The 17,386-nt window shown below is 48.9% G+C and overlaps 1 protein-coding gene across 3 annotated transcripts in view; it reads left to right on the top strand.

Annotated features, from left to right (window-relative positions):
• The window catches only part of slc44a1b (solute carrier family 44 member 1b), a 28,632-nt gene extending 12,060 nt beyond the window's left edge, over positions 1 to 16,572 (top strand). For 2 of the 3 annotated variants that reach the window (XM_030367900.1, XM_030367901.1), the window contains exons 4-15: positions 1,375 to 1,511; positions 2,876 to 2,969; positions 3,319 to 3,488; positions 4,877 to 4,966; positions 5,592 to 5,749; positions 6,590 to 6,776; positions 7,246 to 7,414; positions 8,293 to 8,449; positions 9,220 to 9,303; positions 10,046 to 10,183; positions 10,787 to 11,023; positions 13,301 to 16,572. In XM_030367900.1, coding sequence (XP_030223760.1) covers positions 1,375 to 1,511; positions 2,876 to 2,969; positions 3,319 to 3,488; positions 4,877 to 4,966; positions 5,592 to 5,749; positions 6,590 to 6,776; positions 7,246 to 7,414; positions 8,293 to 8,449; positions 9,220 to 9,303; positions 10,046 to 10,183; positions 10,787 to 11,023; positions 13,301 to 13,792 — 2,113 coding nt within the window. In that variant the 3' untranslated portion in view covers positions 13,793 to 16,572. The remainder of the gene's footprint in view (positions 1 to 1,374; positions 1,512 to 2,875; positions 2,970 to 3,318; positions 3,489 to 4,876; positions 4,967 to 5,591; positions 5,750 to 6,589; positions 6,777 to 7,245; positions 7,415 to 8,292; positions 8,450 to 9,219; positions 9,304 to 10,045; positions 10,184 to 10,786; positions 11,024 to 13,300) is intronic. The other variant, XM_030367902.1, reaches the window with a different exon arrangement.
• Positions 16,573 to 17,386: the final 814 nt, after the last annotated feature.

The following is a 17,386-nucleotide window of genomic DNA, read 5'->3' as shown; positions in this document are numbered from 1 at the left end:
CTGGCCGGGTCCTGTATATTTAAGTGTGACCACCCCTGCGACACATGCAAGTGTCTGCATGTGTCTGGCTTCATGCGGCACACTGCCCTTAGTAGCCCATGGGACACCTCATAGGACAACTGTGTGTGTTTATGTGTTTGTTGTCGGTGTGTGGCCGGCCCCTTTGCTTGTACAGTGTGTCAGACAGATGACCTCCCATGAAGCCCTCCATTATAAGCCCCCCCCCCCCCCCCCCCCCGTTGGCTCTGTGCCTGGGATGATGGCCTCATCTCTCTCTCTCGCTCTCGCTCTCTCGCTGTCTCTCTCTCTCTCTCTCTCTCTCTCTCTCTCTCTCTCTCTCTCTCTCTCTCTCTCTCTCTCTCTCTCTCTCTCTCTCTCTCTCTCTCTCTCCACACTGCATTTTATCATCATCTATCCATGAAGGAATGATTGTCTGGCCCCTGGAGTCATAACACAGTGGGCGGGGCCGGGGCCGGGGCCGGGGCTACGTAGGTCAGCTCTCCAATAGTGTTTGTTGTTGTGTCTTGGTCACACGCTCGCTCCCCACCTTTGGCATGCCGACCTTTCTCCTTAATATCTTTGGCTGGTCTTGCTGGGGGTGGAAGGGGGGAGTATTGGTTTTTGAATGCGAAATGTTGTGCTTGTGTCTTTCCTTTTGTTGAGACCAATGAAAGCTTCCTCGCTGAGCCTTGCGAAGAATCAAAAAGTTTTCTTTGTTCAATGTTACCACATACCACTGCTCATACTCTACCCCCCCCTTCACTTTCTGTATGTGTGTTTGTCTGTGTGTGTGTTTGTGTGTGTGTGTGTGTGCTTGCCTGTGCCTGTGTACTGAAGAAAACCCAGACCCTCCTTAATCATTGAGTAAATGTTTTATGAAAGCATGCCTATATACATTTCCTCGACATTTCCTTCCTGTTTGATCCAGAGATCATCCACATCTACAGAGTTAAATGTAATGACCGCCAGTCTGGGTTCTGTTGTTACTCGTCAGAGAGGAAATGCAGGAAACAATTAATCCCACCGCAGAAATAGAACCAGCCCAGCTAATGGTTTGGTCTGATGTGGACCACAGCTTCATTATCTCCCAGTGTGTTAAGATAGTCTAGTGGTAAGTGTGTTCGACTGCCAGTCATAACTTAGGTACTAGGTTCCACCCCTAATGTCCTCAAATAACCTGAAGGCGCTCTAGGGCAAGATGCTAAACCCCTACCTGCTCCTTAATGACCTGTTTCTGTGTTCACTGTCTAACCCCTACCTGCGCAGTAATGACGTATGATAATGTAATGATGTATAATAATATAATAATAATGATCTTCTTGAAGCTTCAGATTTTCTCATCATGGCCGTTGGTCTGCTCTGCCGTCCCCCTAGATACGTCTTCTTCCTGGACCCCTGTAACATCGACATCGTCCAGAGGAAGATCAAGTCCTTGGCGTTGTGCGTGTCGCTCTGCCCCGGCGAGGAGATGAAGACCTACGAGGACCTCAAGACCTTCGCCATGCTCAACGGTGAGCCATACCCTCCTCTCACACTGTGTGATGGCAGTTCAACGGCCTGGTCGGTCCCGTGCGCACCCACAGAACAACGCACTGAGGTCCATGACACGATGGACGTTCGGACCGGCAGTAAGAAGCACACAAGCAGGTGGAACTAAGAATTAAAACATCAGACCAACCAATAAGAGAAGGCCTCACTGTTTACAAGGAGCCTGAATGAAGTACATGAAGGTGACCAGGTATTGGATATGGATTCAATACATGGCTCAGTTGCGCTGAAGCATCAATCAGCTGGTGATGTCGTATAACGGTGGTAACCGTCCCGAGAGCGTTAGCCTGGCGCACCTTCTCAGTGGTGGTGTCGTTGGACCACACGTCCCCACCAGGTGGGGGGGACGTATTAACATGACGGGTGTGAAGACATTCACTGTGGAGGAAGCATAGCAATGTGGAACGCAATGACGATTAGATAATTACATTGGTTGTATCAGAGCAGATTTAGCAATCCCAGAGGGGGAATGTTGAGTTCTTCTACTTTACATTTACACCCTCTCTCTGCCGGAAGAAACCTCTTTCTCTGTAGTTCGTTAGCCAACCGTTGAGCTGTAAGGAGCCATTGGTGCAGAGAGAGAGAGAGAGAGAGAGAGAGAGAGAGAGAGAGAGAGAGAGAGAGAGAGAGAGAGAGAGAGAGAGAGAGAGAGAGAGAGAGAGAGAGAGAGAGAGAGAGAGAGAGAGAGAGAGAGAGAGAGAGAGAGAGAGAGAGAGAGGCAGAAGTTAGATGGATGACACACACACACAGCTCAGGCGTGAGACACACACACGTACTGACACACACACACAGATGTTCTCAGTGGGCTCTGTGTGGCAGTACATTAACAAAGGCTGCGTTAAGTCCAGTCCCACCTCTGCCTGTGCAGCTCCTATTGTTAGGTCCTCTCTGGCCCGCGACACTGCCAAGATGCCTGTGGGGGGGGTGGGGGGGGTGGGGGTCGGTCATGTGACAGCGTGTGCCTCAGCTGGAACTATGGTCCCCTGTCTCCCTGTCCCCCACTTAGTCAACTAATACTGTCAGCTAACACTGTGGGTGCGCTGTATCTTACTCCGAGCGGTCTTCAATCTGGAGAATTATGTTTAACCACACGACAGGCGGGGGCGTGGGATTGAGCCATCCATCATAAGTCTGGTTGGACACTCCCACTTGTGTTGTCCACAGTGGATGGTATTTTTAAATGTCTTATCAGACCTTCCAAATACACAACCATTTCACTAACCCGGCTACACTAAGCCGCTCGTTTATTATATCCAACACAATGTGTGAGGACATCAGTGTAGCTGTAGTTTGTCATGCTTGTTACTGATACCCGTGCCTCCTGCAGGATCGGAGCTGTGTTCCTACGAGCTGGCGGGGCATAAGTACCCCGGCCTCCCAGAGAGGTTCGACAAGTGCCCCAAGCTTCCCGTCCCCCCCAGGTAGGTACGGCTCGGGTGGCACTCTGCTGACACTGCTTGTGCATCTGCTTCCCCCCACATCGTTCTAATCCAATCTGTCAAACATCTGTCTGTGATATAAATCGCTGCCAGCGGCCCTGTTGGCCGGGCTAAGCTAGTGGCGACAAATAACGTGGCGGTCTGTTTATATAGAGGGACCTTTACCCTTCAGAATCGTTAAATCAAAAAATGTAGTGTAATCAAATATCTACAGCTTAGGGGTCAGCCATGTCCCGCAACCTCATCTGCATATCCCTGTCCTACCTTCCACCCCCCCCCTCTCTCTCTCTGGCTCTGGCTCCGTCTTTGTCTCTGGTTCTGGCTCTCTCAGCAAAGCGCTGCCGGTGTTCAACCGCTGCACGCCCGTCGACGTCTCCTGCTACGCTAAGTTCGCCGAGGCGGTGGTGACGTTCGTCAGCGACAACAGCGTGCTGCACCGCCTGATCGCCGGCGTGATGGCCAGCAAGGAGATCATCATCGGCCTCTGTTTGCTGGCTCTAGGTGAGCAGAACCTGTGGTACCCCAGGACCCATGCAGGCCTGTTTTTCTATTTCCGTCTAATTAGTTTTTGTTTGATTTGATTTGTATTATTTTTGAAGCTTTAGATACAGCCCTTACATTGAATTACTAACTGTGAATTCAAAAGTATTTTCTGGTCAATCCACAAGGTTAAACATCGGCTATTGTAGTTCTTCTTCGGTTCCTCCTCCTCGACTGTATGTTTGTATACAGCAGGCTTGCTCCGCCTCGTCGTCTTCTTTTTTTGGTGGAGAAACAGCGCCACCCATAGGCTTGGAACATATACTAAAGCATTTCTAAGTGTGCCTGAAGGACGCCTAGATCTACCTTCTCCCACCGACCGGCTGTCACCTCGCATGGCTGACTGCACTTTGAGTGGCCAGCGCTCTGAAAAGCGGTATCAAAATGCAGTCCATTTATCATGAACAGGAACAGGATGAATTGAATCAACAAAGAGTTACCCTCACATCGACTCGTGACCGATATGCCTCTCTCACGGCCGCAGCACAAGGTGGAGCTAGGGTGTCGTGGCCCCTTTAATGATGGTGGTGTCAGCTGTTTCGCTGCTGTGTTGCTGAGCTTGAGCCCGGTCGGCAGATCGCGCAGCGGCAGCCAAGGAAATGGCAGCGCTCCATGGAAACAGAAATTAAAAAGCGCTGAGTCATTGTGTCAGCGTCCCCCTGGAGAGTATCTTCCAGGGTCAGGCGGGTGGACATGAACTCGCCTTGTGGGGAGCCGGAGGATTCGAGACGAGATCACTCGTCATGGTGATATGTGGGGAGGTGGTATAATATCTATGTATGGACTCAACCAATCGCTAACCAGGCAGGTCAATTGGGAACAGATTCTTGTTTACAACGACGGTTTGGCCAGGAGGCCAACACACCAGCTGAAACACGTTTTTGTGGGGGTTGAAGTTTGCGACACTCTTAATGACTACAATGCTACAAAGTGCTAAGCTGTTCTGTTCACAATTAGCGAGTTCGTCTGCTGTATATCAGTTCAAGAAGTGCCCTTTCGTAAGAGGGATGTGTAGGGTTAGTTTGGTAGGCACTAAGACTGCCAATAGGCCGCATTCAGAGCTACAGAAATGACAGGTAATTGCTGTTATTTCGTTGAAAGGGAGACTTTTCTTTCTGCTATTAGTCTCGACACCAGCTATAATGATGACGAAGATGGCCAAGCCACACGAACGTGCTATAATGTCAGCCGAAGAGGTGTGGCGAAAAGAAAAAACACACAAAGCATTGCAAAAGACGTTGCACAAGTTTTTCATAAGAATCTGGATTTTCAAACGCAACGCCTACCAAATATGTCCGCCAACCCCTGGAGGGACTGATGGACAGTGTGTCTTTGTCTGTTGCCTGCAGGTCTCTCCATGATCCTGATGGTCATCATCCGCTACATCTCGGCCGTGCTGGTCTGGATCCTCACCGCCATGGTCGTCCTGGGCTCCCTCGGTGAGCTCACTTCCTGTCTGACTGCCAAGTCAAAGGGGGGTCACTTCCTGTCTGACTGCCAGGTCAAAGGGGGGTCACTTCCTGTCTGACTGCCAAGTCAAAGGGGGGTCACTTCCTGTCTGACTGCCAGGTCAAAGGGGGGTCACTTCCTGTCTGACTGCCAGGTCAAAGGGGGGTCACTTCCTGTCTGACTGCCAGGTCAAAGGGGGGTCACTTCCTGTCTGACTGCCAGGTCAAAGGGGGGTCACTTCCTGTCTGACTGCCAGGTCAAAGGGGGGTCACTTCCTGTCCCACCAAAAATAAGTTTTGTTTTTCTTTACTTTCTAATAAACCGAGGGATACGTTGATCGAAGGAATTGATTTGAGAGAAGAGCCACACAGATGTCTTGGTTTAATGGTTCTTGCCAAAAGGGCCATTAATACATCTGATGTAAAAGCTTTATGTCAGAAAATCCATTTTATGCCTGGTTACCTTCAACAAAATCAGCCAAACCAATTATTTCCAAAGATACCTTTTAAGTCTTAATTCGGAGTAAGTGCATTAAAGGTTGTGTGATAATTCTAGTTAAAAGCTCGTTTGACAGACATTACGTGACAGTGGTCCGTGCGGTCGATGTGTTCTCAGCCGGAACGAGCGTGCTGTGGTGGCTGTACATCGACCACCGGTTGTTCTCCAACACCACGGCGCCCCGGGTTGCCAAGGAAACCAGCGAGGAGGCGGAGCTGGACCTGGACAAGAGGCAGGCCCTTCTGGTCTACGCTGCCTCCGCCACCGTCTTCACGGTACGTCTCAACCCTCAGAACACAGAATGTAGAAGAACCATACACTCTGTTCCTTCAAAAGCCAACTTGAAACCTATCTCTTCAGGAGCAACTACAACATTTGACAAATCATCCTCCGCCATCTTCCACTCTCTCCCGCTCTCTTAATGTGTCGCCTATTGTTGTGTTGGTGTTCATTTCTTCCCTTTTGTTTGATGGTCTGTACTGTCTGTATGTATTCCTTTCTTATTTGTAAAGCGTCTTTGAGTATTTAGAATAGCGCTATAAAAAACGGATCAATTATTATTATTATATGTTTGTTCTATCCGGTTTCATCCTGTTCTGTACGGTTGTATCCTGTTTTATCCTGTCCTTTCCATCCTGTTTCACCCTGTTCTATCCAGTTCTATCCACCCTGTTGTAACCTGTTTTATCCATCTCTATCGATCCTGTTGTAGCCTGTTTATCAGGTTCTATCCTGTTTTAACATGTTCTATCCATCCTGTTTCACCCTGTTCTATCCAGTTTTATCCAGTTCTTACTAACGCAGTTCACCAAAAAATAGAGCAGTTTGTATATTCAATAAAAACAATGTACCACGTTTTGAGTGTTTACCTTTGTTATAATGCTTTGATCATTCTGTTTTTAACTTCCTTTGTTCTGTCTCACCTTTCTCTCTCTGAATCTCTCGCTTTCCCCTCTCTCACTCCTAATCTCTCTCTCTCTCTCTCTCTCTCTCTCTCTCTCTCTCTCTCTCTCTCTCTCTCTCTCTCTCTCTCTCTCTCTCTCTCTCTCTCTCTCTCTCTCTCTCTCTCTCTCTCTCTCTCTCTCTCTCTCTCTCCTCCCCCCCTCCTCCTCCAGGTGATCCTGTTGTTGCTGATGCTGTTCATGAGGAAGCGTGTCGCGCTGACCATCGCCCTGTTCCACGTGGCGGGCAAGGTGTTCATCCACCTGCCGCTGCTCACGCTGCAGCCCTTCTGCACCTTCCTGGCCCTGCTGGTCTTCTGGATCTACTGGGTCCTCGTGCTGCTGTTCCTCGGGACCACCGGTACGTCCCCACCTGGGGGGGGGGGGGGGGTGTGTGTGTGTGTGTGTGTGTGTCTGGGCATTTGTAGTACCTCTACGTGCGTATGCGGGCACTTCATAATTCTTTCCAGGCAATAATCGATCAATTTAAGCTTCACCTGTTTCCTTCCAACCTGAGCAAAGTGTAACAAACGCCTCAGCCCTCAGCCGAGGCCGAGGCCGTTCTCTGTGGTCCGTCTTCATTCGGCCCGTTTCCCTCCACTCGGTTTGCTGGGATCTCTCTCTCTCTCTCTCTCTCTCTCTCTCTGTCTCTGTCTCTGTCTCTGTCTCTGTCTCTGTCTCTCTCTCTCTCTCTCTCTCTCTCTCTGTCTCTGTCTCTGTCTCTGTCTCTGTCTCGCTCTCTCTCTGTCTCTGTCTCTGTCTCTGTCTCTGTCTCTCTCTCGCTCTCTGTTCTGTCTCACCCGACCGGCGTTCGGTTCTGTACTCTCCAGGGAACCCTCAGCAGAGCGAGGAGACGGGCCTCACAGAGTTCCGTCTGACGGGCACGCTGCAGTACCTGACCTGGTACCACGCCGTGGGCCTGGTGTGGATCAGCGAGTTCATCCTGGCCTGCCAGCAGATGACCGTGGCCGGGGCCGTGGTCACCTACTACTTCACCAGGTGGGCCGTCACAGTTACACAGTGCAACGTAACCTACGGTGCCGTACTGGGCTGTTGCGTGCTTTGCTTTGGGTCGATGCAGACTCCTAACTGGGGAGAGATGCTGAAACCAAAGATAGATGCTGTAGTGAGGGGTAGATGCTGTTACTAGGGAGAGATGCTGTAGTTGGGGACAGATGCTGTTGCTAGGGAGAGATGCTGTAGTTGGGGACAGATGCTGTTGCTAGGGAGAGATGCTGTAGTTGGGGACAGATGTTGTTACTAGGGAGAGATGCTGTAGTTGGGGACAGATGTTGTTACTAGGGAGAGATGCTGTAGTTGGGGACAGATGCTGTTGCTAGGGAGAGATGCTGTAGTTGGGGACAGATGCTGTTGCTAGGGAGAGATGCTGTAGTTGGGGACAGAGACTGTTACTAGGGAGAGTTGCTGTAATTGGAGGCCGATGCTGTTACCAGGGAGAGATGCTGTCGTCAGGGACATATGCTTACACCAGGGGGACAGGCTTTTATGAGGGAGAGATGCTGGCATGATGGAGATACTGTCAAGAAGCAGTGCTGTTAATACTGATAGATGCTGTTACTAGGGAGAGATGCAGTTACTAAGGAGAGATACTGTAACAACGGAGATGCAGTGACAATAGATGCTGTAACCATGGAGATAGTATGTCTGAGAGTGAAAGAACGAAAGTGGCACTGATGGCTCTAGAGAATTCAGCTCAGCTCCAGACCTGTTCAGTGCATATCATGGGTTTCTTGCTTACGACAATTTCTTGAAGACCCTGATCCTGTTGTCGCCAAAAGTTATTTACCCTGTCCTTTTGGTTCTCACGTCCCTCTCGGGTAATCAATGCTACTTTATGTGTTTCTGTTTCCGTTCAGGGATAAGAACCGCCTCCCGCTGACTCCCATCCTGTCGTCTGTGCTGCGATTGCTCCGTTACCACCTCGGGACCGTTGCCAAGGGCTCCTTCATCATCACGCTGGTCAAGGTCCCGCGCCTCGTCCTCATGTACCTCCACAACCAGCTCAAAGGAAAGGTACACTTCCCCATGGATGCTTTATCTATGAATACAGAAGTGAGGTCAACAGCTGTTTACAATCAGAATCCAGAGGGGTGCCATCAACAGTCCGGTTGCCCATCTCACTCTGTACGACTTTCGGCCCGCCTATTTCAGATACACCGATGTCATTGGTTAATGTTCTGGGCCAGGGGAATCGGGGAGTGAGTATAGTGCTCGCTGAGCAAATTCAAATTGTGCCCTCGCGAGAACTCTGGAATTCCAGGGTACCCATGAACTTCACACTCAGGTGCAATGCGTTTTAATTCTCACAAGGGGAATGTGTTGGGCCTATCGGGGAGATAAAAGCACGTTCACCCAAAGTAAACAAGAGTCCCCGGTTCTCACCACCCTGCGCAGTGAGTGGGCTCAGTTTGCTAGCATGTGGTGCTAATGATCTGATTCAGACAGTGCTTGAGCGCGAGTGGGAAGGAGTTTCTACTCGTTAAACCGGGATGTTCCACCTCTGGTCACCGCAGAGCATAAAATAATTGAGGTCTGAAAGAGCACCGCCTCCAGCGGCAGCCGGTAAAGCCGCCCGCGAGAGGTGTCTCGTCCCCTTCCTGGTCCTGTCTTCAAAGGGGAGACGGCGGGAAGCTTCTTGAGTGACAAGCCCGGGTTCCCTCCTCTGATGTTCTCTCATCCCCCTCGCTCCCTTTCCTCCTCCTCATTAATCATCCGCCCGACTACCTCATCCTCGCTCCATCTCCATCGCTCCACGCCCCTCTCCCTCTCTCTCTTTATGTTAGGAGAATGCGTGCGCCCGCTGTCTGCTGAAGACCTGCATCTGCTGCTTGTGGTGTTTGGAGAAGTGCCTCAACTATCTCAATCAGGTACCGCCGCCAATAAGTTCGCTCCGTTCGCGGTTCTGTCGTACTTTTATCTTTTTTGTTCCGTTCCAGTTGGCTCTGTGTTTTCATTTAAGGTTGGTTTATTTTGGGTGTTTATGCACCCTTTACTTTCACCCTTCTTTTTTTTAACCCTCTCTTCCAGTTGGCACCCTGTTCCTCTTTGTTCGTTGCTCTTTTTATCTCATCATTACCTACGCATGTTTATCACTTTATTGCATCTCAAACTCTTAATTTCCCTACCTCGCTCTCGCTCTCTTTCTCTCTCAGACACATGAGGCCTAAACGCTCTACAAAGTGGCTTACATGTTTGCAAGAACCATTTTCCCCCTCTCCCACAAGTTCTACACACATAATCCCTGATCTCAACACAGTTCATCTATTCACTGATTTCACACATGGCAACGGTATTCAATAAAGCCATGATATAGAGTACCCCAGTACATGTCGGGTAGCCTATGTACCACATGGTGGTTTGATTCTGATCTGCAGTAGTGTACTACGTGTTGTTCCCTCAATCTTTCAACCAACTTTGCTGTCTCACTGCACTCTCCCGTCCATAAAGGGACTCCTACGAATATTTTTAATGAAAGTCATTGTCAAACACACCATGACATTTAATCTCCCGGCACACATGACCGGGCAGACCGAAGAAAAAATCTCAAATGTAAGCTAGCTTGATAGCTGTGACTCAGCATTCTCTCTCTCTTCATCCCTCTGGGTGTAGAACGCCTACGCAGCGACCGCCATCAACAGCACCAGCTTCTGCACCTCCGCCCGCGATGCCTTCGTCATCCTGGTGGAGAACGCTCTGAGGGTGGCGGCCATCAACGCCGTGGGCGACTTCGTCCTGTTCCTGGGGAAGGTGTGTGCTGGGTAGATAGACCAGGATGAGAGACGGGGGGTGGACTGATGGATGGAAGGGAGAGAGGGGGTGAGACTGATGGATGGGAGAGAGGGAGGGGTGGATGGAAGGGAGAGAGGGGGTGAGACTGATGGATGGGAGAGAGGGAGGGGTGGATGGAAGGGAGAGAGGGGGTGAGACTGATGGATGGGAGAGAGGGAGGGATGGATGGATGGATGGATGGGAGGGAGGGAGGGATGGATGGAGGGGAGAGAGGGAGGGATGGATGGGAGAGAGGGAGGGATGGAGGGGAGAGAGGGAGGGAGGGATGGATGGGAGAGAGGGAGGGAGGGATGGAGGGGAGAGAGGGAGAGAGGGATGGATGGAGGGGAGAGAGGGTTGGATGAATTGATAGCTGCTGGAGAGTATGGAGGACGGAGCGATGGATGGGAGAAGGGGAAGGCTGATGTGAAGGAGGGACGGGACAGAAGGATGGAGGGGCACGTTTACCTGCGTAGGAAGCGTCTGTGAATCCCGTCCAGACGATGTAGAACCCTTTCTTTCATGCATGGGCATGTTGAACGGAGCCGTGAGTCCGCCCCGTGCTGCCTCCCCGACCTGCAGGTGCTGATCGTCACGTCCACGGCGTTCGCCGGCGTGCTGCTCCTCAACTACCAGAGAGACTTTGCGGAGTGGCTGCTGCCGCTGTTCATCGTGTGTCTCTTCTCCTTCCTGGTGGCCCACTGCTTCCTCTCCATCTTCGAGATCGTGGTGGACGTCCTGTTCCTGTGCTTCGCCATCGACACCAAGTACAACGACGGCACGCCGGGGAAGGAGTTCTACATGGACAAAGCCCTCATGGTGAGAGGCGGGCGCGCAGCCAGCCTTACAGTCACAGACTGAGTGGGCTCCAGGTCCTCTATCAGAGTTAGACTGAGTGGGCTCCAGGTCCTCTATCAGAGTTAGACTGAGTGGGCTCCAGGTCCTCTATCACAGTTAGACTGAGTGGGCTCCAGGTCCTCTATCAGAGTTAGACTGAGTGGGCTCCAGGTCCTCTATCAGAGTTAGACTGAGTGGGCTCCAGGTCCTCTATCAGAGTTAGACTGAGTGGGCTCCAGGTCCTCTATCACAGTTAGACTGAGTGGGCTCCAGGTCCTCTATCACAGTTAGACTGAGTGGGCTCCAGGTCCTCTATCAGAGTTAGACTGAGTGGGCTCCAGGTCCTCTATCACAGTTAGACTGAGTGGGCTCCAGCTCCTCTATCAGAGTTAGACTGAGTGGGCTCCAGGTCCTCTATCACAGTTAGACTGAGTGGGCTCCAGGTCCTCTATCACAGTTAGACTGAGTGGGCTCCAGGTCCTCTATCACAGTTAGACTGAGTGGGCTCCAGGTCCTCTATCAGAGTTAGACTGAGTGGTCTCCAGGTCCTCTATCAGAGTTAGACTGAGTGGGCTCCAGGTCCTCTATCAGAGTTAGACTGAGTGGTCTCCAGGTCCTCTATCACAGTTAGACTGAGTGGGCTCCAGGTCCTCTATCAGAGTTAGACTGAGTGGTCTCCAGGTCCTCTATCACAGTTAGACTGAGTGGGCTCCAGGTCCTCTATCAGAGTTAGACTGAGTGGGCTCCAGGTCCTCTATCAGAGTTAGAATGAGTGGTCTCCAGGTCCTCTATCAGAGTTAGACTGAGTGGGCTCCAGGTCCTCTATCAGAGTTAGACTGAGTGGGCTCCAGGTCCTCTATCAGAGTTAGACTGAGTGGTCTCCTGGTCCTCTATCAGAGTTAGACTGAGTGGGCTCCAGGTCCTCTATCAGAGTTAGACTGAGTGGGCTCCAGGTCCTCTATCAGAGTTAGACTAAGTGGGCTCCAGGTCCTCTATCAGAGTTAGACTGAGTGGTCTCCAGGTCCTCTATCGGCGTTAGACTGAGTGGGCTCCAGGTCCTCTATCAGAGTTAGACTGAGTGGGCTCCAGGTCCTCTATCAGAGTTAGACTGAGTGGGCTCCAGGTCCTTTATCACAGTTAGTCTGACTGGTTTAAAAGTCCTTTGTCACAGTTACAGTCTCAGTGGTCTCCAAGTACTTTATCACAGTTTCAGTTTTGGTGGTCTTCAGCATATGTATAAGAATCAACATCTCAGCATTTTACTATGGGATTGATTGTGCATGTGCGAGTGATCACAAGCCTATGTTAGGAGACAACCACTAAACTTAAAAAAATGGCGAAAGCTTTCTGTCAATTCAGCCACACTTACACCTAAAGTACCCGGACTCTTTGCATCCAAGAACTACTTTTCAAGGAACTAAACGTTTCCTCCAGCCTGTTGTTTTCTGTGTTTGCACCTCGGTCTCAAGGCAGGGGCAAATTGGAGGCAGTGAAAAGGTCTGATGGATTCATTCCTCAAGCCACTGGACACGAGCCTATGCTCCATGCTCTCATCAAAATATCATATTTTTTGGAGAATTAACTAATTATGGACCAAAGTAGTCTAGCGAAGAGCAGTACGTGGATGTGGGGGATTATGATTAGTGGGTGCGGATTCTATAATACAACCGTGTTTTCGAGACGCTAGTTTCTAAAGTTGAAAATACTTTTTTTTTTTTTTTTTAAAGGTTCTTTCCTTTTTCGGAGGAAGTCGGTATCCAAAACTGAGTGAAAAATTCTTTCACACCCAGACAGCAACAGAGTAGTTCTTTTCGAAAGTACCACCCCCCCCCCCCCCCCCGTGCAAGGACTGTTTGGGGTTGTGAAATAAAGATCCTAATTTTAGACCCTGATTTCACAGGAACTAAAGTTCCTCTGATGGTTTGTAGATCCTGGGGAAAGTCCCTGGATGGAAAAGCAGAATGGACACTAACCCTTAATTGTCTGGAAATGAACTGTTGCGTGATGTCGGATAACAAGGACGTTGGTTGACCTGCGCTCCTGGTTGTATCCAACTGACCAGCCCGCCACCTTCCTCTCAATGGGTGTTCTGACTTTTTGTCTTCTCTTCTTTTGAACGGACATGCCCCCTTCCTCCTCCTCCTCACCTCCTCCTCCTCACCTCCTCCACCTCTTCCTCCTCCTCCTCCTCCTCCTCCTCCTCCTCCTCCTCCTCCCTCCTGCTCATCTTCATCCTCCTCTCCCCCCCCCCCCCTGCAGGAGTTTGTGGAGAGCAGCAGGAGGTTGGAGCGGGTGGTGGAGCGCGGGCGGAGCCGGGTGAAGGAGGCGGTGGTGTCGGAAGGAGCTGAGATGAAGCCCATGGTGAGTGACAGCGGCAGGGGCGGGGCTAAGGTCAAGGTCAAGGAAGAGCCGGAGGAGGAGGAGGAGGAGGAGGAGGTGGAGGTGGGCGAGGGTCTGGACGGAGGCGGGGGGGAATGGGAGCAGCTGCAGGAGTTCCACGTGTACTACCTCCTGATGGGCGTCCTGCTGGACTGGGTGCTGACGGAGGACAGCACGTGGATCCTATGTCTGAGCCAGGACATGATGCTCTTCCTTTGTGTCTACATCCCCACCTCCACCCTCTTCCTCTTCGTGACCCTGCTCCAAGAGCCTCACTCCCCTCTCTCCTCCTCGACCGCCGAGACCAGCCCTGCCAAACCAGCCTCCGCCAAACCAGCCTCCGCCAAACCAGCCTTAGCCTCCGTGTGCTAGCAGTGGCTAGCTGGCCGCGGCACTCACACATCCCCACAAAGCATGCTAAGGGATGACCTGACTAACGCCTGCGTGCATGCTAACGTGCTAACTCATCAACATCATCAACATCATCATCATCATCATCATCATCATCATCATCATCATCGTCGTTGCTGCTAACCTTTGTCTGTCTTGGACTAAAGTTTTTTTTAATTTCATTTTGATATTGTTTGTCTTTATCTTGCATGTGTTTGCGCCAACACACTGTGCTACTTTGTGGATGCTCTTATTGTGCCTTCCCTTGTCATGGTGCTTGTTTTGGAGAGGAAGTGGCGAAGAGAGTACCAGGATGTGAGGTACGTGTGTGTGGTTGTTGGTGTGTAGATCAGTACTTCACACCGTCATACTGGTAAGTGAACTATTGATCTGCTTATGGATAACGGTTAAGAGTCTTAGAACTGGCATGAGGTGGATCTCAAGCCTGATTCCATTAAGAATTCCCATTCTATTCTGTTCTATTGATTTGGCAGGTGCTTTCATCCCATGATTTGAAGAATCAGAATTCTGATTTGACTCATTAAGGATCCGGGTTCATGGCGTCTTGCCAACAGGTAGACTAAAACACCTTTGGGGCCAACCAGAGGAGTCAAACACCCTACACACCTTCATCCTTATCTTCTTTTTCATTTATCCTGCGATCACCCGTCGCGCTCCATGTTTCATCCCGTGCCCGTCGTCATTCCACCTGCGACATAGTCCTCGCCGCTCGCCTCCACTCACGCCTAACCAGACAGCTGTTGAGTACCGTTTGATGTGAAGTGTGGTGATAAGTGTTGAATCCGTAATGAAACCGGAATCCCACTTTCCTTTCTCAGGCTCCAGGAACAAGTTCAGCTTGACCAAAATCACAGAATGGGACTTACAAAAAAAGACATTCCAAAATGTTTATTTTTACCAATGTGTAACATGTTTACTATGGTTTCACTCCAGGGAATACAATATTTTAATAAGAAACTGTAAAAAAAATATAATAACAATGTAATGAAGCACTTTATATTGAAGCGCTGCATATTTTAAAAAAGGCTGATGCATTTTTCGTAGTGATGTCCTTTTTTATATAAGACTAAAAACGATTGCCATCTAGTTGGAACACTGTACTAATATGTCTTGAGTCACCTTTGTTTATTGTTTTTCTTCTGCATAGCGAATAACTAGAACATTTGGTCGAAGATGTCGGTTTTTTTGGTTTGTTTTTTTATTTCCACAACCTAATCGTGAGAGCACATCTTAGTCTTGTGTTTTCTAATCAACCGCTGAAATACATCAGTAAGTACGTAGGCTTTACTAAGTAACCCAGACTCTGCATCACACCATGCAGCGATAGAAATTACTCCCTCTCTCTCCTGTTGTGTGTCGAGTGTTTATACCAGAATGATTGAGGATGTTCGGGGCGTTTTTGCAGCGTAATACTTCTCTGTACTGTATGTAAAAACACAAACTGACTGTACGGACTTTTGAGATGTTTCTTTCTCCCGCCTCTTTTAAACTTTTCTTGAATTGTTGGGCTGCCCTGATCGAAATAAGACCAACTTCCTCCTTCAGCCCCCTCTAGTGGTCATCTGCAGGTATGGCAGCTTTGTAGTGGTTTCAACAGAATTCGTGATTTCGTTTTCTATTGACGTTAACGTAAAGGGTGAGTGGGGCTGGACATTTAGCGTGTCATCGAGTGGATCATGTCTATGGATCTTTACTTGAAAAAATATTTTTCTGTCCGGTTCTGGTTACGGTTACATTTTCACTCTCACTCCTCTTATCTTTGAATGACAGACTTTGCAACTCATTTCAGTGACCATGGCGACATGCAATACCATGACGTGACTGACGTCATTCTACTCCATAGTGGACCTAAAACTTCAAGGACGGATAGTGGCACACATCTACTCGGATGTTTATTCTAGACTACGTTAGTTGGTTGAATCATTGTTGAAATGAATTGATTGATAGAGGGTTGAACTGGTGCCAAACAGCTTGTCCCCCAAATGGTTGAGGTTCTAGATCTCCGGTAGCCCCTCCCACCACCACCACCTGCCCGTGCTCCCTAGCTCAGTGCAACCTGTAGAGGTGGACATGGCCGCTGGATCTTGACAGCCTGCAATAAAAGAGCAGGTCCCATTGCAACGTGAAACGCTCCTCAAACATGTCTTCCTTGATTGTTTTTTTTTTTTTTAATTTCAACCTCATACAATCCGGGACTTTATGTCCTGGAACAGCTGGGAAGTTGATAAGAGATGGGCGATGCAACGAGACAAGATGTTGGAGCCATGAATCTCCTCTTCATCTCAACCTCTGCCAGGATTCACATCAAGGTGACCATCACAGCAGGTGCCGTCTTAATATTTGATCGCAATACCTTGATCAGTCAGCAAGAAGCACCCGGGTGTCAGCATTATTTTGATTCTGCCTAACTCTTTGGTTGGAGGTTTTTAATGTTGCTCTGACAACCTTAGGATCAAGTTGAAGATAAAAAAAAGAAAAAAAAAGCCCTTTAGATTATAATGTCCTGTTTTATGGGGCCACATGTCCCTCTGTGGCTGTAATGGGGTCAGGGGTGCACTGTTGGTAGGAGGGGAGTAGAGTTTTACAAAGGCCCCCGTTTTACCACAACATTGATGTTGTCGACTTCGCGGACTGTACCAACTGGAAGGCTGAGCTATCAGTCATACATAGTTGCACACTCCCACTTGTGATGTTGGTGGTGCAGATTTTAAAATAAACAGGCGATTGTCCCCTTATTTGACCCAGCTAAACAAAATGCTACCTTTTTCTGGAAAGGGTTTGTGAATAAGTCATTTTGTAAAGGATGGATACAGTGTGATGATCATGATTCAAATGAACACAGGGTGTAATGTTCTTAATGATTATTTGAAAACGTGTGACGTTCTAGATGGGGCTTTGGATTAATGTGGTTTGTGTATTATAGCAGACCGGCTAGACCCGGTGTACCGTGTTGGATGAAATTGTAAATCACTGGGGATTAATTAATGGATACAGATGGCCCTGACTGTTTCAATATTTCTTTTATTTTCTAAGAAAAAACCCTCTTCCCTCATAAACATGAGTAAAATAAAATGGGAGTTATGTGCCAGAATGGAAAAATCTTTCTAAAAATGGATACATTTTAAAATATGGATTGCAGGGAAATAACCCTGCAAAATAATGGTTTCAGTGACAATATGATATTAGACGTACATATATAAATACATTTATTTTGCCAAAATGGCTTTGGAATAAAATTCCTCGTATAGTCTGTGTAATTATCTTCTGGAATACATTACATTTTACACTAAGACTTAGATATGAAATAAGAGCATGTTAGATGGAAACAATAAAAAAAAAAAACACCTTAATGTTACCACAAGACTCGATGCTCAAAGCATGTTACAAATTGCACTACTTTGACGGTATTTAATTTCAACACTGAAATAAGTAGGCCTATTTGTGTTTCTAGTTGCTACTGTTTAGCAGAGTCAGTCAGGTAGTAAATAGAAACTTCTGTTACGTAAAGATAGTCTCTGGATAGTGCGGCCTCTCGTACCTTTCAGAAGACGAGAA

The sequence above is a fragment of the Gadus morhua genome, chromosome 10, assembly GCF_902167405.1.
Source record: "Gadus morhua chromosome 10, gadMor3.0, whole genome shotgun sequence".
NCBI lineage: Eukaryota > Metazoa > Chordata > Actinopteri > Gadiformes > Gadidae > Gadus > Gadus morhua.
The sequence above is the reverse complement of the archived record's forward strand: the minus strand, read 5'-3'. Positions and strand labels throughout refer to the sequence as shown.